This window comes from Medicago truncatula, chromosome 1, assembly GCF_003473485.1.
Source record: "Medicago truncatula cultivar Jemalong A17 chromosome 1, MtrunA17r5.0-ANR, whole genome shotgun sequence".
Lineage (NCBI taxonomy): Eukaryota > Viridiplantae > Streptophyta > Magnoliopsida > Fabales > Fabaceae > Medicago > Medicago truncatula.
Window position 1 is genome coordinate 21,377,072 of NC_053042.1, and position 25,737 is coordinate 21,402,808.

A 25,737-nucleotide genomic window follows, 5' to 3' on the forward strand; every position below is an offset into this window, starting at 1 on the left:
TGTACAAACAGGGGGGACTAGGCCAAAACTCTCGGGAAACAAAATAAAACGACAGAAACATGTTAAGGGAAACTAAAATAAGGCAATCCATGTCTGTCTCTAGCAAAATCAACCGTCAATGAAGCAGGCATATTATGATACCAAGATGTCACATGCAGGCCGTGACCCAACTCTGCCATAGTGTCTGCACAACAATTCCCCTCTCTGTAAATGTGAGAGCAAATTACAAATAACCCTAACTGCATACAATTATGCCAACGATTCTGAAGCCGAATAGGAATAAGAGAACGATTTTTGAATGCATTCACCGCGCTAGAGGAGTCACCCTCAAGCCACAGCCTAGTCCAATTGTTGCGTGCAGCAAATTCCATAGCCATAATAAGTCCCGTAATTTCCTCTTCATAAACTGATATCTCTCCGATGTTACTAAAAAAGGCTCCTAGAAAAGCCCCTATAAAGTCACGAAATATTCCACCACAAGATGAAATGGAATTGATTACCGAGCCGTCAGTATTCACCTTGACCCAAGAGATGGTGGGCGGCTTCCAAATAACAGTAATAATATCCTTTACACGCCTATGCAAAGGAGCAATCGTGAAGTTCTTCAAAACATTTAAATCAGATGCCAAACAATTCCCATTTGAATTGGTTCCGGACAAAGCAATCAAAGAGGAGATTTTTATCATAGTAATGGATGGATACCTTAGCCGAGCTGAAGCGTATTAAATTTCTGGCCAGCCAAATCGCATGGACAGTATGAACAATAGCTGCCACGAAAACATCCTTAATCTGGGAGCTGCAATGGCGCATAATAGAATCAAGTAACGCTACCAGAGATGTCAGAGAGAAATGACAGTTGAGCTGTGCCCCCAACCACCTCCAAAGGGCCATCACAAATTTGCGTGAAAGAAATAAATGAAATGAACTCTCGGCCTGATTGTACAAAGCACACAAACAGAAACCAACGTGCAGCTTTTGCAAATTCTCATCTGTTGCAAATTCACATTAATTGCTTTAGTAAGTCGGTGTATTTCTCTTATGCTGAAGAGGAAAGTGGCGCATAATTCATGTCTACTAAGCAGCTGAAGCAGTTAGAACGTGATGGTATTTTGATGTTTTCTTTGATGGCTTCCTTATCTATTGAGAATCAAGCAGTAATTGATAAACTACAAGCGGTATGCGATTTTCCAGAAGTTTTTCCAGATGAAATTCCTGATGTGCCTCCAGAGAGAGAAGTTGAATTTTCGATCGATCTTGTTCCTGGAACGAAGCCTATGTCCATGACACCTTATCGTATGTCAGCTTCTGAGTTGGCCGAGTTGAAGAAACAATTAGAGGATTTGCTTGAGAAAAAGTTTGTTAGACCAAGTGTCTCGCCTTGGGGAGCGCCCGTTTTGTTGGTAAAGAAGAAAGACGGTAGTATGAAGTTATGCATTGCTTATCGTCAGTTGAACAAAGTGACAATAAAGAATAGGTATCCACTTCCGAGAATCGATGATTTGATGGATCAGTTAGTGGGTGCACGTGTTTTCAGCAAGATAGATTTGAGATCAGGTTATCACCAGATTAAAGTAAAAGATGAAGATATGCAGAAGACAGCTTTCAGAACGCGTTATGGACATTATGAGTACAAGGTAATGTCGTTCGGTGTCACAAATGCACCTGGAGTATTTATGGAGTACATGAATCGCATCTTTCATGCATTTTTGGATCGGTTCCTGGTTGTTTTCATTGATGATATTTTGATTTACTCCAAGACTGAAGAAGAACATGCTGATCACTTGAAGATTGTTTTGCAAGTGTTGAAAGAAAAGAAGCTCTATGCTAAATTGTCTAAGTGTGAATTCTGGTTGAAAAAAGTGAGCTTTCTTGGCCATGTTATTTCTCGTAGTGGTATTGCAGTAGATCCGTCTAAAGTTGATGTCAAGTTTGTAGACTTGTTGGTTGCTAGTAATCAGACTGAAGACAGTGATTTTAAGATCGATGACCAAGGTGTGTTGAGGTTTCAAGGTAGGATTTGTATTCCAGACTATGAAGAAATGAAGAAGATGATTCTTGAAGAGAGTCATAGAAGTAGCTTGAGTATCCATCCGGGAGCTACGAAGATGTATCATGATTTGAAGAAGTTGTTTTGGTGGTCTGGATTGAAACGTGATGTTGCACAGTTTGTCTATTCTTGTTTGATTTGTCAAAAGTCGAAAGTTGAGCATTAGAAACCTGCTGGTATGATGGTATCATTAGATGTGCTAGAGTGGAAATGGGATAGTATATCCATGGATTTTGTGACGAGTTTGCCAAATACTCCTAGAGGGAATGACACAATTTGGGTGATTGTTGATAGATTGACGAAGTCAGCTCATTTTCTTCCGATTAATATTAGTTTCCCTGTTTCTCGGTTGGCAGAAATTTACATTTGGGATATTGTGAAGTTGCATGGTGTTCCTTCGAGCATTGTATCAGATAGGGATCCAAGATTTACTTCTAGATTTTGGAAAAGTTTACAAGAAGCTTTAGGTTCTGAGTTGAGGTTGAGTTTGGCGTATCATGTAACGCCCACTTCCGTTTAATTATTTATTTAATCGAGTTTAGGCAATTATATTATATTTATATAATATATGTGTGAGTTTTGTTGATTTTAGATGACTTGGTTGATAAGATGTGTTTTGATGATTTTATAAGATTATGAGACTTATTTTATTGTTAAATAAAATAAGATTTGAAAAGAAAATAAAAATATTTAGTTGAGGGCTGTTTTGAGATTTTAGAGAGTTTTGGGGGAGAAAGTGAGATAAGATAAGATATTAGGAAGAAGTATATAAGAGATAGACCTAGTTTTTAGAAAACATTTGCACGTACGATCAAACTTTGGAAAAAGGAGGAAAAAGCCAAGAGAAGAGAGAATCACTAGGAAGGCTGCGATTTCTTCAATACAAGGTAAGGGTGAGACTAATAATTCAGTAATATTGATTGTTGTAATTTCTAATGATTAATTGACAAAGTTAGGATTGATTTAGAAAAGTTTTGAAATTAGGTCAAATCCCTAAAATTGATGATCAAACCGTAAAACTGAGTTAGATTGATGTAGAAATCGTCCTATAACCTTAGAATATGTTTAGGATGAATTCTGGATGTGAAATTGAAGCTTAGAACCATGTTAGTTGAGGAATTTGTGTAGAAACTGCATTCTGCCCGAGCCAAAATTCATCGCTCGTCATAGTGAGCCATGATCCTCGCCTCGCGAGTGATGATGGTCATCGCTCGCCACGCGAGCCACATCCCTTCACCTCGCGAGTTACTTGGTGTAGCTCGCCACGACGAACAACCCTACTCGCCATAGCGAGCTTGACCAGAGAGCATGTCATCTTCTGGGTTTTTGACTTTTGAGTTGAACCTTAGATGCCTTTGAGTACCTTTAGGTGTCTACTATTGATTAGAGGATGATTTAGAATGAGATTGAACCCAGAACAACCTTAGTTGGGAATCTGACTTGTACTCGTCATGGCGAGCAGATGCTCTCGCCTCGCGAGCACTTCCAGAATTGAGAGTTTTAGAGGATTGTGAGACCTGAGTGGTTTGGATTGGTTAGGGAAGGAACTTTAGGTACTAATGAGACCTATTAAAGATAATAACTGTGAACTGTGAAGTTTTTATGAACTGTTAAGAGATTTTGAAATGAAATATGGATTGGTTGCCTTTGCTTGAATTATTGTTGAATGTTCAAGAAATTGTTGAGAATGATTTGTTATTAAACCTGATGTGATTTGATTATGCTGCAATTGTTATTTAACTAAGTTGCATGTGTATGAATAAGCTGATGATGAACTCCAAATTATTGGATGTATAAGTGATAAGTTGATTAAGATGTTTTGTTGTTAGAGTCCATGCATTAGCATTCATTGAGCTTTGCCTCACCATGATAGGAGCTTTGTCCTCCACACGTTTAGGAGCTTCGTCCTCCGCACGATGAAAGTATATTAATACTTATGATGACGATTGGTACCACATGCATATAAGTGTCTAAGTTGCATTGTCGCATTTGTCGAGTTTAAAGATGTATATGTTATCGATTATGATTGAAGTTGTGATTACTTGATAATTGTTATCAAAGATGGTATGTTGTTTGAGATTGATTATGATGTTAATTATGATTTCGAATTACATTGATTAATGTTATTGTGTTATAAAATCTCACCCCTTCTGCTTGAAAATGTTGCTCTTCGTATGAGTAACTTGCAGGTGATCGTGCTTAAGTTTGCAGTTGCTGTCGTGAGTGGCCCTTCCTCACTGAGTCGTCTAGGTCGCTCTGATACGTAACGGGATGGGGTGTTTGTTATGCATGCTTCATTCTCTTACGTGGACATTTATGTTATTTTTATAATGTTGATTAACTATTGAAATAATTTGATGGGGCCTACGTGCCAAAATGATTTATGGATTATGAATAATTTCCGCTGCATTGTTTAAGTAATTCGTTGAAAGTTAAATTGTTATTTGATTGATTTTGGAGTAAGTTTGTATGTGATATTCCGTTTATGCTGTTTACTCTGATAAATGTTTAGAAATTTTTATATTGGGAAAACGGGGTGTTACATATCATCCGTAGACAGATGGTCAGTCGGAAAGAACGATTCAGTCGCTAGAGGATTTGTTGAGAGTTTGTGTACTTGAGCAAGGAGGGACTTGGGATAGTCACCTTCCATTGATAGAGTTCACGTACAATAATAGTTATCATTCTAGTATAGGAATGGCGCCTTATGAAGCTTTGTATGGTCGGAGATGCAGAACTTCGTTGTGTTGGTTTGAGTTAGGTGAAAGAGTGGTCTTAGGACCAGAGATTGTTCAGCAAACTACTGAGAAGGTTAAGATGATTCAAGAGAAGATGAAAGCGTCGCAGAGTCGACAAAAGAGTTACCATGATAAGCGTAGGAAAGATCTTGAGTTTCAAGAAGGAGACCGCGTGTTTTTGAGAGTCACTCCTGTGACTGGTGTTGGACGTGCCTTGAAGTCAAAGAAGTTGACTCCGAGATTTATTGGTCTGTATCAGATATCGGAAAGAGTTGGGACAGTGGCGTATCGTGTTGGTTTACCACGGCATCTTTCGAATTTGCACGATGTGTTTCATGTGTCGCAACTTCGGAAGTATGTACCGGATCCATCTCATGTGATCCAAAGTGATGATGTGCAAGTTAGAGATAACCTTAAGGTTGAGACTTTACCGGTAAGGATTGATGATCGTAAAGTGAAGATGTTGAGAGGCAAAGAGATACCTCTTGTGAGAGTCGTTTGGGAAGGAGCGACTGGTGAAAGCTTAACGTGGGAGTTAGAGAGTAAGATGCTGGAGTCTTATCCAGAGTTGTTTGCTTGAGGTAAATTTTCGAGGACGAAAATCTTATAAGTTGGGGAGAGTTGTAACGCCCGTTTCGAATTATTTAATTATTTAATTATTTAATTGAGTTTAGAAGTTATTAAGATGAGTTTATATTATATTTATATAATATATGTGTGAATTATATGATTTATATGATGGAGGTGATTTTATGTGATTTTATGAGGAGTTGTAGCTTATTTTATTGTTTAATAAAATAAGATTTGAAAATAAAATAAATATTGAGTTTAGGGGTTGTTTTGAGATTTTAGAGAGTTTTGTGGGAGTAAGAGAAATAAGATAAGATAGATGGAGGAGTTATAAATAGGGAAACCTAGTTTAGAGAAAAACATAACGTACGATCAATTTTGGAGAAAAGGGAGAAAAAACCATAGAAGGGAGAAGACCAAGAGAGGGCTGCGATTTCTTCATTTAAGGTAAGGATGAGACTAACTCTGTAATTTTATTAAGTTTATGATTCAATGGTTAGGTTTAACGCGAATTAGGATGAGTTTAACATGAATCGGAAACTAGGTCAAAATGGTAGAATTTATGATTAAACGGTGTAAAATTGTTAGATTGATGTAGAGATTGTCCCTGGACCTTAGATAATGATTATGAGGAATTCTGGAATCAAGATTAGGCTTAAAACCATGAGAGTTAGTGGATTTTATGAAAAACTGCACTTCTGCCCATAGCGACATTCATCGCCCGCCTCCTGAGCAATGATCCTTGCCACGGCGAGTGATGAAGTTCATCGCTCGCCTCGCGACCAACCTTTCCCCGCCTCGCGAGTTGTACGTTGCGACTTGCCATAGCGAGCAGATGAACTCGCCATAGCGAGCTTGACCAGAGAGCATGCAATATTTTGTAATTTTGACTTTTGAGTTTATCCTTAGATGCTTTTGAGTGCTTGAACATGTCTAATAATGATTAGGAAAGAATGTAGGATGAGATTGGACCTGGAAAGACTTAGAATGAAACATTTTGGAATTCTGACCGAACTCGCCATGGCGAGCAGAAGCTCTCACCTCGCGAGTAACCCAGAAACAGAGTGACTTGTTAGGTTTATGCGACCTTTGTTGTACGAGTTGTTGAGAGTTGAACCTTAGGGTAGTAGTAAGACCTAATGATGTTGTTAATTATAATCTGTGAAGCTGTTTAAGATGTGTTGATGTTCATTATGATATGATATAATGTTGTATGCATTACTTGAAGTTTTATTGAATACTTAAGATGTTGTTGAATTGCACATGATATTATTATGTCATGATGTTGTTGTAATCTGCCTATGCTGCTATTGTTGTTTAACTAAGTTGCATGAGTCAGTCTAAGTTGATTAAGATGTTGATGATGATGTTCCAAATTATTGGACTATATAAGAGGTTGTCGAATTAAGATGTTTAAGAGGTCGAGTCCATGCATCAGCATTTCATAGTTGGGGGCTTGATGCCCTGGAGCTTTATACTCAACACGTTGGAGCTTTAGATCATTTAGCGATGGGGGCTTGATGCCCTGTAAGTATATTAATACTCAAATAGCGATGGGGACTTGATGCCCTGTATTGGTACCACATGCATATAAGAGGTCTAAGTTGCATAGTTGCATTTGTTGAGTCGAACATGATGAGTTGTGAAGTTGTGATTATTTACATGAATTGTTAACAAAGTGATTGGTGATATATTATTATCTATGATGAATAATAAGATGTTTATACGTTGTTAAATATAATTGTTGAATTATATGCTTAATATTATTGTTTTGTGAAATCTCACCCATTTTGCTTGGAAATGTTGCTCTTCGTATGAGTAACTTGCAGGTAATCAAGAGTAGGTTGCTGGTGTTGCTGTCGTGAGTGATTCATTACTCACTGAGTCTTAGGTTGCTCTGATATGTAACGGGAGGGGATCTTTAGTGGCTATTTCTCTTTCCTTACGTATTTGATTTATGATTATGTTGCTTATCTGAACTTATGAGATGTTTTTATGAGGCCTGCGTGCCAAGACTTTTTATGATGTTGAATTTAATTCCGCTGCTAATACGTTGAAGATTATGTTGAAGGATAAATTATTATTTATCTATTTAAAATTTTTAAGAAGTGTGATATCCCGTTTATGTGATGTTGCTCTGATTATTGTTTGAAATTTTTAAGTTGGGAAAACGGGGTGTTACGAGCAGCCTCTCTTAGTCTTCTCTCCTCTTGTTCTCCCTTTTTCTCCAAAACTGGTTGTACGTGAAAACTATTCTGACTTAGGTTTTCTCCTATTTATCTCTTCCCATCTATTTTATCTTATTTCCTCTTTTTCCCACAAAACTCTCTAAATTCTCAAAACAACCCCTCATCTCAATATTTATTTTATTTTCAAATAATATTCTATTAAATAATAAAAATAAGACTTCTCTAATAATATACCACGCATCACATAATCATTTAAATCATATAAATCATCTTAATAGACTCTAAACTCAACAAAATAATTAAATAATCAAAGAGGGCGTTACATAAATACTATTTGATGTTACTTATATAGAGAGTTGAGAAATGATTAGTTTGGCATAAAGTGGCACAGATGTAGACAGAGTTAGTTACCAAAGACAAACGTTAGATGAGGTTTTTTTTTTCTTTGGTGGCACAAATTTAATGAGAAATTTTTTTAGCAAAAGTTTGTTTAGAAAAACATAGTTAACAAAAACAAAAAAACATATGGGGATCGGTGATTATATTTCCAAATAAATAGAGAAAATAGCACTACCAAAAATAAAAAACAAAATAAGATTATGAAAGAAAAAAAAACAAACTAAGATTATGGAAGAAAAAAAAAAACGTATTTGGTAGTTTATGGCACAAATTTAGCAAAAGTTTGTTCAATTGCTTAAATATATGTTAAATAATAATAATAATGAGATGTTAATATTAAATTTTGCAAAAGTTTGTTCAATTGCTTAAATATATATTCAATATTAATAATAATGAGATGTCAATATTAAAATAACAAAGTTAACCTCAAATTTTGGCTGTTTAAGACAAGTTAAGACCTTTTATAAATAAGATTTTTTTTTTTTTTTTAAGGAAAAAAGTAGCACAAAGGCTGCCCAAATTCATTTAAACAAAAGAAAGCATACAAAGAAGAAAAGTGGGATATAACCCAAACCTTTTCAAAAGGTTGTGAACTTATAGTTGGACATTCCCAACATATTCTTAACTATTTCCTGCCTAACAATGTTTGGTGCCTCTTGCCACCACAAAAAGCCATCTGACCCCAAACCTAAGTTGGCTAGACTATCAGCACAGTTGTTTCCCTATCTATAGATATGTGACACAATGAAGTTCATTCCCTTAGTAATCTCAATACAATTCAGCCATCTGTTACTTAAGGCCCAAGGAATCATGAGATGATTTTTAAATGTTAAAAGAATAAATAAGATTGTTTTTATTTAATAACACGTAGATTACTAATCCATGTCACCAATCGTCCTCGTTAACCCTCTTTTACCTCCGTTAACCACATATCAGACTCACAAAAAACTCATGTTACTTTTTTATCAGCCGATTTTATGTTGTACATGTGTGTTGTTCCCCACAATACAACAACCGACAAAGATTGCCAAGTATTTTCATATCCCTTCTACAAAAAATAATATTTCCATATTATTTTATTACTTCCACAAAAAACAGTATTTCCATACTATTTTATTATTTTATTAATATAAGTTACTCTTCCTTAACCTTTATCAATAGTAACAAACGTGAGCAAAAAATAATTGTAAAGATTGAACTTTAAATCCTCTAAAAAAAATAGGTTTAATAGATTTTTTTTTCATTTTTATTAATTGAAAACCATTGATTTATTAATAGAAGTTACTCTTCCTTACCAGATTTTTTTTTCATTTTTATTAATTTTTCCATAATTATTTTCGTTTTTTTAATCATTTTTGTTAATATTTTTATTTTTCCAGAATTAATTTCATTTTTTTATAATATTTTTTTCGTTTTTTAAGGTGACGCAGCATGCCACATCAGCAAAAATGCATTGCCAGCTGGCCTAGGGGGTTTTCCAAAACAAACAAATTTTACAAGGACCAAATCCTTTTTTTTTTTTTTACAAGGGCCAAAACCAAAAGTGACCTATATTACAGGGGGGTAAAGGCCTATTAACCCAAAAAAATATTAGTAACAAACGTGAGCAAAAAATAATGTTAAAGATTCGACTTTTAAATCCTCTAGAAAAAAGATTAGTAACAAACGTGAGCAAAAAATAATGTTAAAGACTGAACTTAAAATCCTCTAAAAAAAAGATTATTGACAAACGTGAGCAAAAAATATTGTTAAAGATTGGACTTTAACATATAGTGAAATCAAAGTGTTAAAACCATTTGAACAATTCAAAATTGTTAAACGATAATCACACTAATGTTACAACCAACTAAAAATAGAAACACTAGAAAGCTTCAAACCACCTTCTTTTGTTTTTTGTTACATTCAAACCACCATCTGAGAGGCCATAAAAAGAGAGGATAATTTGAGAAAATCACATAATTTAGGGTAATTATATTTATGGATGCGGATGCAACACATGTTCAGACACATCTAATACGAGGAGTGTATGTGATTCATAGGCGAGGAGTAATATCATAATTCACATATGGTCGAAAGAGCCATAATTACACCTACAAATGTGGATGTTCAAAAATTAAATGACATAATTATCAATTAGTTTTCAGGAGAATAACATAATTTGTTGTCATTTAACGAGGTTGAAGGGGATACTCATAACTTATATCAACAGGAATTCCTAAACTCAACTGCTCATGGAAGTATCCCACCACATATTTTAAAGGTACAAAAAAGTGCACCTTTGATGTTGTTGCGAAACATAGACCCTAGATATGACCTGTGTGATGGAACACGATTGTTATGTCGTTGTTTATTTAAGTAAATGTTGGATGTGGAAATCCTAACACGAAGCAATGCTGGAAAAAGAGCATTCTTGCCCATAATTAAATTAAAAACAAATGTGAGTTCATGACTTCCCTTTGTGCTTAGTAGAAAACAGTTTCCCATTAGACTAAGTTTTTCAATTACCATAAATAAGTCACAAGGGCAGACCATTCTCAATGTCGGATTCTATCTTCCACAACATGCTTTGAGCCACGATCAATTATATGTAACTTTATGAAGAGGAATTTCTAAAAATTCAGCAAAAGTTCTCATTAAAGAAGGGAAAATAGAAGGAGAAGATGGAGACTTTACGAAAATGTAGTGTTTAATGATATTCTTTTATCGCAATCATAGCAATGTTTCTTTTACAAAACATGTCATTTATACATTTATTTATGATGTTTTCTTTTACAAAACACACGCATTTATGTTATGGTGTTACTAATTACTATTAGAATAAACAATAAATGATAATTATTTTACCTTAATTTTATATGCAGGAAAACTAAAATATGTTGAGTTCAAAAATAATTTTGTTATATGCCTTGACAGTATTTTGTTTACAAATCAATATATCAATAATTTCCATAATATTTAAAAATTTTATTTTAAATTATACAAACAAACATAATAAAATAATCACATGCGTTAGCGCAGTAGAAAGAGCGTGCCCGTCTTTCCGCTAGTCAAAAACAAAAGAAAATCGACCCCTATTTTTAACCTAAACTAAACTAATTACCCTATTTTTTATGAAAAACAAAACAAACCTATTTTTTAATTAAAAACAAAATAAAATCCTTTCCAACCATATCTCTTATGCCTTAAAGTTAACCCAAACGCAAAATTTTGCGTTGGATTTAACCTAACTTCTTTGCTTAATTTTACTATATTAATCCTATTTAATTTAATCAAAATGTTAATTGTATGGAAATCAAAATAAACAAAACTCTCCTAATTTTTCTCCTTAGTTTTACTAAACAAATAAACAAATCCTCCTATTTTTATTCATAACAAAAAAATAGCAGATCACTCCTATTATTTCCTTTTATTAAAAAAAAAAACAAAATCATTTTCAAACTAAATATCAAGAATCTCTTACTCTTAAATATTAACCCATGTCGCAATTTTTAACCTAATTCTTAACCTAATAATTCTATAGCATAATCTCCCTCCTACCTAAAATAATTATCTTATTTTTATGAAAAACAAAACAAAATCGTTTCCAAAATAATTATCCTATTTTTAGAAAACAAAACAAAATCGTTTCCATCATTTCCTTTCTCTTACTCTTAAAAGTAATCACTAATGCTTATCAAAACTGTACTTTCCTATTTTTATGATGCGTTTCCTTGTGATGCGTTTAAATACAATTATTTTTAAACCATTAGAACTCTTTTATTTCAATAGGCTCCCTTATTCCCTTATTCTCTCTTACTTGGAGATGCTTCATTGTGTAATTATGAAGAGTTACAAGTTCAGATTGCATCACGATTCACACATATCCTATATTGTCTTTTACAAAATATGTGTGTCTGATGGTTATTATTTATCTATATGCTTATTTTGGTTTTGTCTTTTTTTTTTCACCCTCACTTCATTGTTAAATTACATTATATGAAAGTAATTGTTAGTATTAGACTTTTAGTTTGGTATAGTCGATTAAAACCACCACCGCTGATGTAACATAACGATGCTGTAACGCTCTTTTTTTTTTGTTTTTTTTTCCCTTCTTCATTTTCATCTTCTGCTGTATTTAATTATTTACACTTTCTAATTGTATCTTTTTATTGTCACACTTCTTTTTTTTTTTTTTGCGCAAAAGTAAGATTAATTAATTTCATCCAAAATCGTAGAGTACAAAGTAGTTGTTACATGGTAGAAAACATGGGGGCTAGGGTGTGATAAGGATGCTATTGCAATGTTATGAGCAACCTTATTAGCTTGCCTCCGAATATACGACACTACAAAGTCGGGATTACTATTCAAGAAACTTCTGCATTGGATAATAAGATCACCAAACTCGTTTTGAGGTGTTGCATTTGATTTGATGACATCTACCAGAGTCCTGCTATCTGTTTCAAACAGAACCTCATGCATTCCATTTGTTGTAGCCATTTTTAGAGATTCTACCAATGCAATGGTCTCTGCTTCTAAAATGGTGGCGGAGGAAAGTAAAAAATCTGATTTACCGATCAGCAGCTCCCCCAAATGGTTACGAAAGCATATACCATAGTCAGTGATGGAGTTATTATGACAAGTTGGAGCATCAACATTGCATTTTGTCATTCCTACCGGTGGCTTAGTCCAGGAAGATAGACATGGCAGATTCTGCACTTGTTTTTTCGCTCTCTGCATGCAACTCCACTCTTGAAGGGTATCTTTAGCGCGACAAACTGTGAAGGCTGACGATGTGTCCAAGGCATCCCAAAGTTTAGAGTTACGACTCTTCCAAAGGCTCCAAAGGAGCATAGCTGCTGATTTTTGTTGTGTGGATGATAACCTGCGGAAGAATTCAAACAACATGACATTGAAATTGTTTACCATTCCTAATAGCTCGCGGATCAGATTGTTGAGTCCGACAAGATTCCAGCACGATGCAGCCTTAGAGCATACAAAAAATGTATGCATATGAGTTTCCGCTAAAGCTTCGCAAGTCACACATGAATCATCGCAATGAATAACACGGGTGACTAGATTTGTACGAGTTGGAAGACTTTGGTGAGCTAAGCGCCAAAGGAAAGATCAGACACGGTGAGGGACATGCAAGTTCCATAGAGTCATCCAAGAATTGTTATCACTACGAGTTGTTTGTGAGTGGAAGAGGTCAATGCAAATACGGTATGCTGATTTAACGGAATAATTCCCATCAGTAGTAGCTTTCCAAATTCTAATATCCTCACGCGTGCGGGGATATAAGGGGATTGAGAGAACACTTGCGACATCAGCAGGAGGTAGTAGAGAGTGCAGAACCGTACTGTTCCAAGAATTCAGATCAGGATTCATAAGTGAATTTACCGTAACATCCCCATGGTGAGGAGGAGGAGGTGCTAACGGCTTGCAAGAGGGGAGGCTACGAATCCAAGGCATACTCCACATATTAATTTTTGTGCCATCACCAATCTTCCATCTATGTCCCAAGGTAAGAAGAGATTGGGTACTCCATAGACTCCTCCAAGTGTAGCTTGGATTATGACCAAGAGGTGCTTCCAAGAAATCCCGTATGGGAAAGTATTTGGCTTTGAGAGTACGAGTGAGTAAGGAGTTTGAGTCGGTCATGAGTTTCCAACCTTGCTTACCAAGCATTGAAAGATTGAATGCTTCCATGTTGCGAAAGCCAAGGCCACCAAGACTTTTATGTAGAGTGAGTTTTTCCCATCGCATCCAGTTAATACCACGCCTGCCATTTTTCTTAGAACCCCAGTAAAAAGAGTTCATCCTTCTTTCCATTTCCTCACATAATGAAGCAGGAAAGAGGAAAGCACCCATACAGTAAGAGGGTATAGCTTGTGCCACGGATTTGATCAAGACTTCTTTTCCTGCACGGGATAGAGATCGAGCACTCCAAGATTGACATTTTTTCCAAATTTGATCCTTTAGGTAAGAGAATACTGCCTTTTTACTTCGACCTATCATTGATGGGAGGCCAAGGTATTTACCACTTCCAATATCCGCAAATACACCGAGGAAGGTTGTGATGGCAGCCACAGTATCATGATGGGTATTAGAGCTGAAAGCTATAGCCGATTTACCATAGTTTATTGCTTGGCCGGATGCATGCTCATAGTGCGAGAGAATTTCCTTGAGATGTTGCGTTTCAGCCATTGTTGCTTTGCAGAATAAAAAACTGTCATCTGCAAATAATAGGTGACTGATAGGTGGGGCTGTGCGACAAATACGAGTTCCATGAACCTTTCCTCTTAATTCATAGTTTTTTATAGCTGCAGATAATCCTTCTGCGCAAAGGATGTATAGGTAAGGTGAGAGGGGGCAGCCTTGGTGAAGACCTCGTTCGGGAGTGATAGGGCCAATGCGGTCACCATTAAAAATGACGTGGTATTCAACGGAGGTGATGCACATCATCATCCAGGAGGTCCATTGTGAACTGAAACCCATTTTAAGGAGAATGGATTTGAGGTAAGGCCAACTTACACTATCAAATGCCTTGGATATATCAAGTTTTAGTGCCACCTCGCCTATTTTCCCTTTTGTTTTGCAGCGCATATGATGGAGGACTTCAAAAGCGGTTAGCGCATTATCCATGATTGAGCGAGAATGCACAAAGTGATGAGTGCCACGGAGCCGTCGGAAGCAAATTATGAATATTGTTGGTGAAAATGGTGAAAAGACTAAAACTGAAGAAATGGAATGGATAGACAGGGACGCCACACTTTCTAATCCAAGAAAGCGATAAGTCTATGGATGCGAGGATCGCCACAAGAAATATGATTTCTTGATAAGATCAAGGATGGTTCAATCCAGAACCACAAGAGACAAAGCTCTCAATACACATATGTGTAAAATTCTATAATATTCAACTTTTTTTCATTTCATAGAGAAACTTACAATTTATAGAGCACTTGTTGCAAGTATCTCAATGGACCCTAATAAATTAAAATAGTAACTAGTTTTATTTTTGGGTTTGAAATAATAAAATATTAAATCAAACCTGAAAATAAAATCCTAATTAAACCAGCCATTTCCTAGTTTCATATAAGACAATCAGCCTTACAATTATTAATTAAAATAAAGCAATAAAATTGTTCTTTGAGATTTAACGTGACTAGCTTGTTATCTTCATTTCCAATTGATAAAAGCTGGCCCAAACAACTTCTGTAACTGCTGCAAGCTGCCTCCTTTAAATGTAATTACTATCAAGCTGCCTCCTTTCAATTCTAAAACCGTTACTTTCCCATTGGATACATCTGACCGTTGGCCTTTGAGTGCTAAGAGTCTGAATCAGCAACTATGCAAATTTATCTCGATTTGATGAGCTAATGAATCTTCAGCCCACTCCAAAACTATCAAGGAACGTAAGTTGCATGGACCTATTATTGAAATATCAACCTTATTCCAAACAAAGATGAAATATTGAACATAATTAAATATATCCAATCTGAAGCAAGATGACATGTCTTTTTCATGCATAAAGAGTATGCATGGAGTGTGCAAACACATAATGCTATATTTTTTTTTTTATAGAATTCCTTCCACATGCTTAATGAGCTTATGATCTCATCACAAAGGCTGCTTGTTCTTGGGAAATCCATTTGTTGATTAATGGATGGAGACGATTGGCAAGGACCTTAGAGACAATCTTGTACAGTACATTACAGAGAGAAATAGGCCGAAGGTCTCGCATGGATTCCGGATTGTCTCCCTTTGGAGCGAGAACTATGTTTGTAACATTTAATTCTGGGGGCAGAGAAGTTGAAGCCAACCAAGACAAGGCAAAAGAGAAAATTTCGTCCCCAATGTCCTCCCAAAACCTATGGTAGAAAGCCGGGTTAAGGCCGTCTGGGCCCGGGGATTTATCCGGATGCATGTTGAAAATGGCTTCCTTGAATTCATGAATAGTGAAAGGTTGTGTGAGAATGGAATTATCTTCGTCGGATATCCTTGACTGAACAAAAGAAATAATAGGTTGAAGGTCACCTTGCTGCGCTCGGAATATAGAGGTGAAGTAGTTATGAACAAGAGCACAAAGGTCTTCATGCGCCGTAATCCAATTAACTGAACTGTCACGTAGCTTCTTTATTGTATTTTTATTTTTCCTGACAGATGCTGAAGCATGAAAAAATCTGCTGTTTGTGTCCCCTTTCGCGAGCCAAAAAATTTTCGAACGCTGCTTCTAGTAACTCTCTTCCTGTAGTAATAAGGAAGCTAGATTATTCTGCATCGTGGTTAGCCGTGGGTCGCTTGCATCGTCTAAAGAATTCCGAAAAGCTTCAATTTCCGAACGCTGCTTATTAATCTGCTGTCTGAAATTTGGTGCAATATTTCTGCTCCAAGATGAAATATCTGCGACACAGTGATTGAGTTTGTTGATAATATTAGATGGAGGGTAATGGGCCCAGTTGCTCTTCACCAATTGATTGAGTTCCGGTTCTAAAAGCCAAGAATTGTCAAACCGAAAGTTGCGGTAAGGTTGTCTCCAAGGTATAGGATCAAGCTGCAGAAGCAGAGGGGTGTGGTCAGATATAGAGGCCACCAAGGTCTGGAGGGAAGCGTTTGGGTATAGTGATTGCCAAGAAGATGTGACCAAAGCACGATCAATACGGGCTTCCTTGGAAGAGGGTGTGCCGATGCTCTTGAACCATGTGAATTGGTAACTGTGGAGAGGCATATCAAATAAGTTGCAGTCTTTAACAGCATCTTGGAAGCCTCTAATGAGCCAAGAAGGACGGTCTGGACCACCCCTTTTGTCTTCGGATGACAGTTGGTCGTTGAAGTCTCCGATAATACACCACGGATCATTAGAGTGGCTACTTAGATAACGGAGTAAGTCCCATGATTCTCTTCGACGACCCGAGTCTGAGTAACCATAGAAAGCTGTAAGGCGCCATGTACCAATAACTGAATCTTTGATTAACAGGTTAATGAAATTTTGTGAAAAATTTATGAGAACAGTCAACAGAATTTCGCCAAAGGACAGCGAGGCCACCGCTTCTACCAATACGGTCAACTGAAAAATGATTATCAAAACCAATAGAGTAGCATAAATCTGAAATTTTATTACCATTCACCAATGTTTCAATGAGGATTACAATGTCCGGTTTATAGACACGGACTAGGTCTTTAATTTCAGGAACTGCCTTAACATTCCCCAGGCCTCGGCAGTTCCACGATATTATATTCATTTCTTCCGGCAGGCCTGGGAACCAGGCTCTGCCGATAAAAAATGCATTGTTGAGTGCGAGACTTCCATGGGGACAGTGGTACCGACATGTTGCACATGATTGTTATCGTTGGTAGATGATTTATGGTTAGCTGGAGCATTGGTTTCTGTTGGCACAATTTCTGTCTCATTAACTACAGGTACTGAGTTGTGATTGAATGTAATGATTTGCTGATTGACCTCATTCAATCCTCTGGACCGTTTTGGCTTGTTGTTGATGATTTGCTCTTCATTGTCTTCCTGTAACAGCTCCTCATTGATTGAGTTACCATTTTCCCCATTGTTAAGCTTTGATGGGCGCATTAAGTGAGGGTTGCGCAATAAATTTGCTAGGGCTGCAGAGTTGGCAGTTTTGGTTGGCACATTTACTGCTCGACCGTTACTGTTAGGAACTGTAACAGCTGCCGGTGATGAAGCTCCACCCGCAGATTCTGTTTGACGACGTGCACCGCCTCCACCATTTTTTCGTTGCCCAGACGCTCGTATTTGAACTTGATGAAGCTTGAATCACCTCCTTGTTTCTTGATTTTCTTCTGGCGCTTCAATGGCTTCGTAATATCAAGCAGCACACGAATTCTCATGTAAGAACAGAGATGATTGGAATTATTTTTGGCATCGTATTCAAGGAATTCACCGATATTATTGTCACACTTCTTTTAATTATGAAATTGTTTTTTTTTTTTTTTGCTATTGATGCTGACAATGTACGACAGAATCCATTGCCCTAAAGAGGATGATAAGTACTTTTTTTATAAGCATAAGATAGTATGTATACTTATTGATTTGTTCATTTTCTGAAAAAGTTCTTCGTATTAATCGGTGTTACTATATATGTTTATTTTTGGATATAACATGCCATTTTTCTTTTTTCAAACCATTCAGAACCACAAAAGTGCGAATCATTCATAAAAAAACGTGGGAGGATGTATGAGTATGAGTCGGAGAAATCCTTCACTTTGATAACCACAAGGTAATGTAGGTTTTCATTACTTCTTTTTCAGGCTTAGAAAATCTGCACTATAATTTGTATATTTTGTTTTATTTTTCATTTAGAATGGCGATGTTTGATTTCTTTCACATTGCTATGATTGTTTGAGTTAGATGTGAGTTGGTTCAATTTGTAAGAAGTAAAATGAGCTTCTGCATGACACTTTTGCCAATTTTTACCTGTCGACACTTTTGCCAAACTCTAGTTTTTAAAGTTTTTGAAAATAATAAATTTGGTGGATCTCTATTGAATTATTCTTTAATTAAAAATAAAATAGCTATTAAAATATTTTTAAACTTATTATTCTCTCGTCCAGTGTATATAGAGTATAGAGTAGATAAAAATTACTTTTGAATATTAATCTTCACATTTTTTAAATATTTTAAAAAACATGTGGGCGAGATAGGAAGGAAAAGAATTTATAAGTGTAGCTCATTTTCTTTTTTAGGGAAAGTGTAGCTCATAGTTTTAAAAACTGGCTCGGTCATCAACTCGGTAGGGATACTGAGTCATTGGGTCAATGGTCGAACCATTGAGTTATTGGTTGAACCGCATGACTAAATCGAATTGAATCGGATGACTCGGATGTACAACTCATCTATATAAAAATATATAATTGTATAGATATTATCCTACTTGAGCCAAATGACCATGTTATTAAAAAAAATTAAAAAAAAACCATGACACATAAGTTAACTTAATTTCACAAATATGATTTTTAAATTAAATTAGTTGAATACTAGCAAAAAAAATGATTTAAATTAGTTGACAATAAACTTTGTCTCGTCTCTAAAATTATTGTAAATTATTGTCAAATAATTCATAACACACTAATTAAAAAATATGATATGGGATGGATTCAGGTGATATGTTTGATATATGTATATGTGCAACCCAGCCTATACCCAGAAAACAAAACAAATTAATGAGTTCTTCGGCAGTAAGGTGTAACGCTCCTATTTCTATTAAAGCAATTAAACATGCGAATAATACATTTATTCAAGAAATAGAGATTACGTCTTATTCAAAATTCAAAAACCGATAAACATGTATGTAAATCTCAACAGTTACAGCGGAATATAAATCAGAGTGATCGAATATATATACATGCCATGAGCAAATAAATCATGTCTTAAAGATAAATCTCAAAACCCAAACATACGGGTAGTCATCAACAACAACACAAAATAATAATCCAAGGAAAATATAAACAACCTAATCTAGACCGACACGACAAGCCTAGATCAGAGCCGACACGACACCGATATCGGAGGAAGCTCCCGATATCCCAAGCAAAGACTCACCGAGACTACTCCTGCACAACGTCTACTCACCCATACAGGCAAGTAGGCAGTTAAAACCACTGGGGGTAAGCATTACATTATCATAACCAAATAATAATTAAATCAAATAATATCATGCACTTGAATAATATTAGTCATGCATAAATACTTACATCACAACTCGATATCTCATATCAACATACATCAATCACATGAATAATTACCCAATCATAAATATTCATTCACAACACCAATCATTGAACAATCATTATCGACATTCATTCATCTCATTTCATCACCAATCACATATTTCACATAGGACTCATGCTATGATATGCACTTATGGACACATAAATGCATGTGGTACCAAATCTCAACAAGGTCGTCACCTCCGATGGACAACTCAACATCGCACGTAAGGCTCACCTCTGCCTTACAATAATCTCGAAGTAAAAGAGTCATTCCTTTTACAGCAACAACGACTATGATGCATGGACATGTGTAAGGACTCGATAATGCGACAACAATTCACAATCTCAACTCAATATATAGGACAACACCCAATTATATTGATTATCTCCACAACATTGCATTACCAAGAAAACATGCCCACACACAGTTAAATCATAGTATTCCTCATCACACCAACAACTTGATTATCAACAATCAACAATATCTTTACGCAATTCACTTATCTTATGAATATTTCACCACACTATCTCAGAACGAAACAACTAGAACAAGTCGAACACTATTAACCAATCTTATCTAATAATGTTTACATGAAGTTAAGTCGTCTTCGGACTATCATACAAGACCAAGCACAACTTAAGTTCATAAAGGAATCTCATTTTCACAACCCTTCATTTCCCACTCAAAAATATCATTTTACTTTGATTATGGTATTGACCACCCTTGCAAGCATCACCTAAGTCTATATGAGCTGTAGGTCCACTTGCAAGCCTCATTGGATTACAAAATTTATTTTTTTGACAAGGTTTAGAATTCTCAAAATCTCACAGGTTAAGACTCATGTCAAAAATCCCAAGTATATGCGAACACTCATCGTTCCAGCAGGCTTTGGGGAATTAACAGTGGTTTAACATGTTTAAAACATCATTTAAGAAAACTCGGATTGGTCCCCGAAGACCGGAACGAAAGATCAAGGTGGTTGAAACTGAAGCTGTTCGCTTAAGCGACCCTCTGGTTCGCTTAAGCGAACAAGTTACAGTAGCAACTCGTCTTGTTCGCTTTCTGGTCGCTGACTGATCGCTCACTAGTTCGCTTAAGCGACGACATGTTCGCTTAAGCGAACGAGTTCCAGTAGCAACCAGAAATCTTCGCTCACTCGTTCGCTCACAGTTCGCTGAAGCGAACTAAACCCAGAAAAATACTATGAATGTTCGCTTACCAGGTCGCTTAAGCGAACCTCTAAGCGAACCTTCACAGGTTTGCAGAAATTTTACGGGTTTGGAACCCCTTTCACTCAAAATCCCCCAATTTGATTCCCAAATCCCAAAATATGTTTCCAGAACATGTTTACAGGTCAATATGACTAAAAAGACACAATCAAACTTGAAAACACTTGACATTTGAGCTAACTCTTCATTTTCACCAAAACACCAACACAACTCAAATTCTCATCATCAATCCATGAATATGCAAACCCAAGCAATTATTCATTAATCATATTATCAAATAACATTCATAACATCATTTGAACAAGCATCACATCTCAACTTAACAACAACTTAGGAGAAATTCACCAATTGAGCACAATATTCATAACTTATCATTTTTGCATATATGAACATGTAATTTCACCAACAATCATACAACTAACATCAATTCATGCATAGAAACATAACACCACAGTAAGAGCACGAATTTAGCATGAATTGTTCATCAACCCATTTTCATACAACATGAGTAAATGCAAAAATTACATGATTGTGATAATAACTAACCCCCTTACCTTTGAAGTTGATTATCCTTAATCCTAGCTTCAATTCAGCTCCTAGGTCACCCACTTGATTCCTAAAGCTCCTCTCTCCAAAACCCTTTTGCTCTTCTCTTTACCTCTTTCTCTCTCTACCTCTCTCTAGAAATATTTTGTAAAATGAAAATGATTTGGTTCTTCTAACACTACCCTAGTGTTATTTCTACTAATGGGCTTAACTTAGTTTCTAGTGGGCTTAACCCATTTCTACTCAAACCAAAAATATTACTACACTTCAAACGATATTTTAATTAATAACGGTAAAGTGTCACTAACGGTAAAATCTCGATTCTCTCTAGTAACTTAATGAAATAGCCATTCTCACTAATTACTAAAAGCAATTCCCACTAAAATTATAATTTTACCCATCCTCACAAAATTACCAAAATACCCTTCTAATACGAAAACCCACGTAAATGCACCCGATGACAATTAAATACACACAAGCACAAATAATCACACACAAACACATAATAAAAGTAATTAAAATAAAACTAGCTAAAAATCGGACTGTTACATAAGGTGCCGAGGTTTTTTTTTTTTTTCTTTTTCTTTTTCCGTTGGCAATTAACTGCCGAAGGAACTTCGGTAGTTAACTGCAGCCGGTTCCCAACTTCGGTAGTTAACTACCGCAGGGGCAAAAACGTCATTTACTCGTGTGGCACAGCCTTATGTAATGTGGGAACAACAATTCTCCGTGCAAATGAGACCCTGATTTTCCTTTAACCACCTTCATATATAAAAATTTTCAATTTAATCAAGTCAATTGTAGTTAATGGTTACCACCCTAGGAAAAGCTCTGCCTTCTCTCTAGAAAAGCTCACACCCACAGAGACCTTTCTCCCTTCCAAATCCAATACCTTTCTGCCAAGATGTAGATCCAGTGGTGGTGGTGCGCTTCCCTTCAAGGTGACACCACCCTCTTGTTGAGTCGCCGGTGCACCGCGATGATTTGGTTTCTTTCAGTTTCACAGCTTTGTTTTTTCCTTCAGATCTGGAAGGTTTTTTAGGTGGTTGGGTTTGTGTTTGTTGTTGACCCTGTCTTCAGATTGGTGTTGCCTTTGTTATTTCTATATGGGTTCAATCACAATGTTGTTGTTTTGTTCCAATTTAGGTGACGTATTGCTGCTTTTAAGTTGTTTTTGTTTTGGTGTTTGGGCTGGTTTCTAACCAAAGAGCCTTCTACGTGAGGGCTTCTAGTCTCTTGCTTGGTCTTATGCTAGTTGTTGGTGCCTTAATTACAACCTCTTCCCTCTTGGGGGTGATGATGTGTGGTGGTGGTTGGTGTTTTAAGTGAGGAGGCGAGTGCTTGTTGGGGTGATTTCCTTTAGAAGCAACCTATGTTACACGGGTTCATGTTCGTCGTCTCTAGCTCTTGTTTGTGCTTTTTGGGTGGATTAGGTGCTTAAGAAGTTTGAAGGGTGCGTGTCACGTTATATTGAGGCTTTTCCTTTTGATTTGTTTGTTGTTTAAACTTTGCATGCCATGTCTTTCATCTTACATATTGTGTGCTAGTTTTCGGTGGGCCGGTTCATTTGGCTTCGAGATCGGGAGTCGGGGTCTAGCTGCAATCTTTGTTAGATATGGTTTGGTTTTTCTCGGGTGTACCGGGGGCGAGGGGTGCCCTGCTAATTTGGTATTATAGTCTGCTGGGACGATCATTTTTGATTCAAGATCGGGAATCAGTTCTTTAACTTAAGTTGGTTTTTGGGAGTGAAGATATAGATATTGAAGCTATAGATGATGATCATGATCATGATCATGATACATATGATGAAGAAACAGATGAAGAATTTTATGAAGCCATATACATGTCTATGATGGCAATTAATGCTTTAATGCACGTGGTAAATCAGTTTTTGAATATGTGTGGTGAACATGTTGAACGTCCATTAACTCGACGACGAATTACAAGTAAGGGATATGACTATATACATAAATCATTAAATAGAGATGTTGAAATCTTTCGACGAGTATATAGAATATATCCTGATGTATTTCGAAAGTTATGCATGATTATAAAAGAAAAAACACCTTTAGTTGATACAAGATTTATTTGAATTGAAGAAATGCTTGCGTCGTTCCTACAGATTGTCGGTTAGAATGCTCGATATTGTATAATTAGAAATACATTTGGCCAATCACAATTTGCTGCAAGTGAAAATTTTCACAAGATTTTGAAGGCTTTGAACTCAATAGCACATGGCTAAATCAACCTCAATTGTGCCTGCAAAAATAAGGGAAAGTAATTTTATCCTTACTTCAATGTATGTGATCATTATCTAATTATAAGATAATTGTAAATATAATCGTCTTTATTATAATAAATTTTTTTATGGTTATATATAAACACACTTTTAGGATTGCATTGGAGCTATTGATGGTACACATATTCCTGCATCGGTAAGAGGACGAGATGTAAGCAGTTATCGTGATCGTCATGGAAGGATATCACAAAATGTATTAGCTGCTTGTAATTTTGATTTGGAGTTCATGTACATTCTTAGCAGGTGGGAAGGTTCAGCCCATGATTCCAAGTTGCTAACTGATGCTTTGACAAGGAAGAATAGACTAAAAGTGCCCCACGGTAAGTAATTAATTTTTAAATTATAATTATGTTTTTATTTTTATTTTATATGTATTGTAAATTTAATTAGGTAAATATTTTCTGGTGGATTGCGGATTTTCTTATCGACGCAAATTTTTAGCTTCATATCAAGGTGTGCGATGATATCATCTACAATATTTTGCAGGTCACGGTAATGACCCTGAAAATGAAAAGGAGTTATTCAATCTTCGGCATGTGTCTTTAAGGATTGTGATTGAGAGAATATTTGGTATTTTTAAATCGCGTTTGATAATTTTTAAGTCAGCACCTCCATTTTTGTTTAAGACACGAGCATAACTTGTGTTGGCATGATGCAGCACTTCATAACTTTCTTCGCAAAGAATGTCGTTCCGATTAATTTCCAATTGAACCTTCTAACGAGTCTTCATATTCATATTCAATGTTACCTATTCATGAAGACAATAATTATGAACTCAATGTTCAAACACAAGAGCGAGAACGAGAAGATGCTAATCTATGGAGGACTAATATAGGTTCAGATATGCGGAGAGATGCTACTTAGGAGAACATGAAGTTATAATATTACAATGTAGAAAATAATCAATCTCTCTGGTTTTTTTTTTTTTTTTTTTTACAGTAAAACATTAATCACTTTGTTAGTAAAAGAATTTTATATTGTTTTAATTTTCTTTATTCAAACACAATTTATTTGTTTACTATTTTTATCATTCATTCACGCTTGTAAGTTTGTTCTTTTTCCTCTAAAATTCATAGAATCCTTTGAAATATTAAAATCCCATAAAACCCTTTGAAATCCTTAAAAGTCAATGTGATAAATCTATTAAAATCTTGAGTGTATAAATTCTTTTATATAAAAAGTCTTTTAAAATCTCACAGAATCAGTACAATCTCACAAAGTCTTTTAAAATCTTAAAGACTTTTTTTATTAAAATAGTCTTTTAAAATCGTAATCAAATACACCCCCTAATTCTCTTTATATCAAACTAACTGATCGTACCGGTGCAGTTTGCTTCGGTTGCAGACACTCCAACCCTCAAGTCAATATTAAACTTAAACACTCAGAATATCTCTGTCAAAGCGAGAAAATGAGTAACAAGCCAATGTATAATCATTGTGAACAACTTTTCATTTAATTCAATACAATTTAAGTTCTATTTAAAGTTGATTATTTTGATTCCTCTTCATTACATCCGATTTTTATATTCTATTTGAATTTTATTATTTTAATTCCTTCTCATCATACTCGATTTCATTGACTTGCTAGTCTAGAATTGTTTTGTTTTGAGTTGTACAAACATTTAGTTATGTCACTTTGAGATTCTTGGTGATAATATAAATTTACATACATGATTCATATCTTGAAAAATTGTGAAAATACAAAGGATACTCTATCAAAATTCCAGTGGGTATCAAATTAAGTGAAAGTCAATTTGGAAACTGTTTAAATTTGGAACTATATTGACTCATGGAACGATATGTGCCATGAGTTCACCGTTCACATCACTACTTCGAGGACCCAAACCAAAACTGTGGCGTCCCTCGATGCCATAGTGCAAGGAAAGAGCGGGCCTCTCCGAGACTACATCGAGAGGTTCAACAAAGAAGCTGCGCAAGTTCGAAGTGCCGATGAGTCAACGAAAAAGTACTTCATCGCAAAGGGTCTGCGCACTTGCATAAA

The 25,737-nt window shown here is 35.8% G+C and overlaps 1 protein-coding gene across 1 annotated transcript; it reads right to left on the reverse strand.

Annotated features, from left to right (window-relative positions):
• Positions 1–12,131: 12,131 nt before the first annotated feature.
• Positions 12,132–12,848, reverse strand: LOC112418557 (uncharacterized). The gene has a single exon (XM_024774955.1). The coding sequence runs from the start codon at positions 12,846–12,848 to the stop codon at positions 12,132–12,134; it is 717 nt and encodes a 238-aa protein (XP_024630723.1).
• Positions 12,849–25,737: the final 12,889 nt, after the last annotated feature.

What these genes read in the sequence shown, in the direction of transcription:
- LOC112418557 (XM_024774955.1), bottom strand. Translation starts at nt 12,848, where the DNA reads ATGGTAAACAATTTCAATGTCATGTTGTTTGAATTCTTCCGCAGGTTA.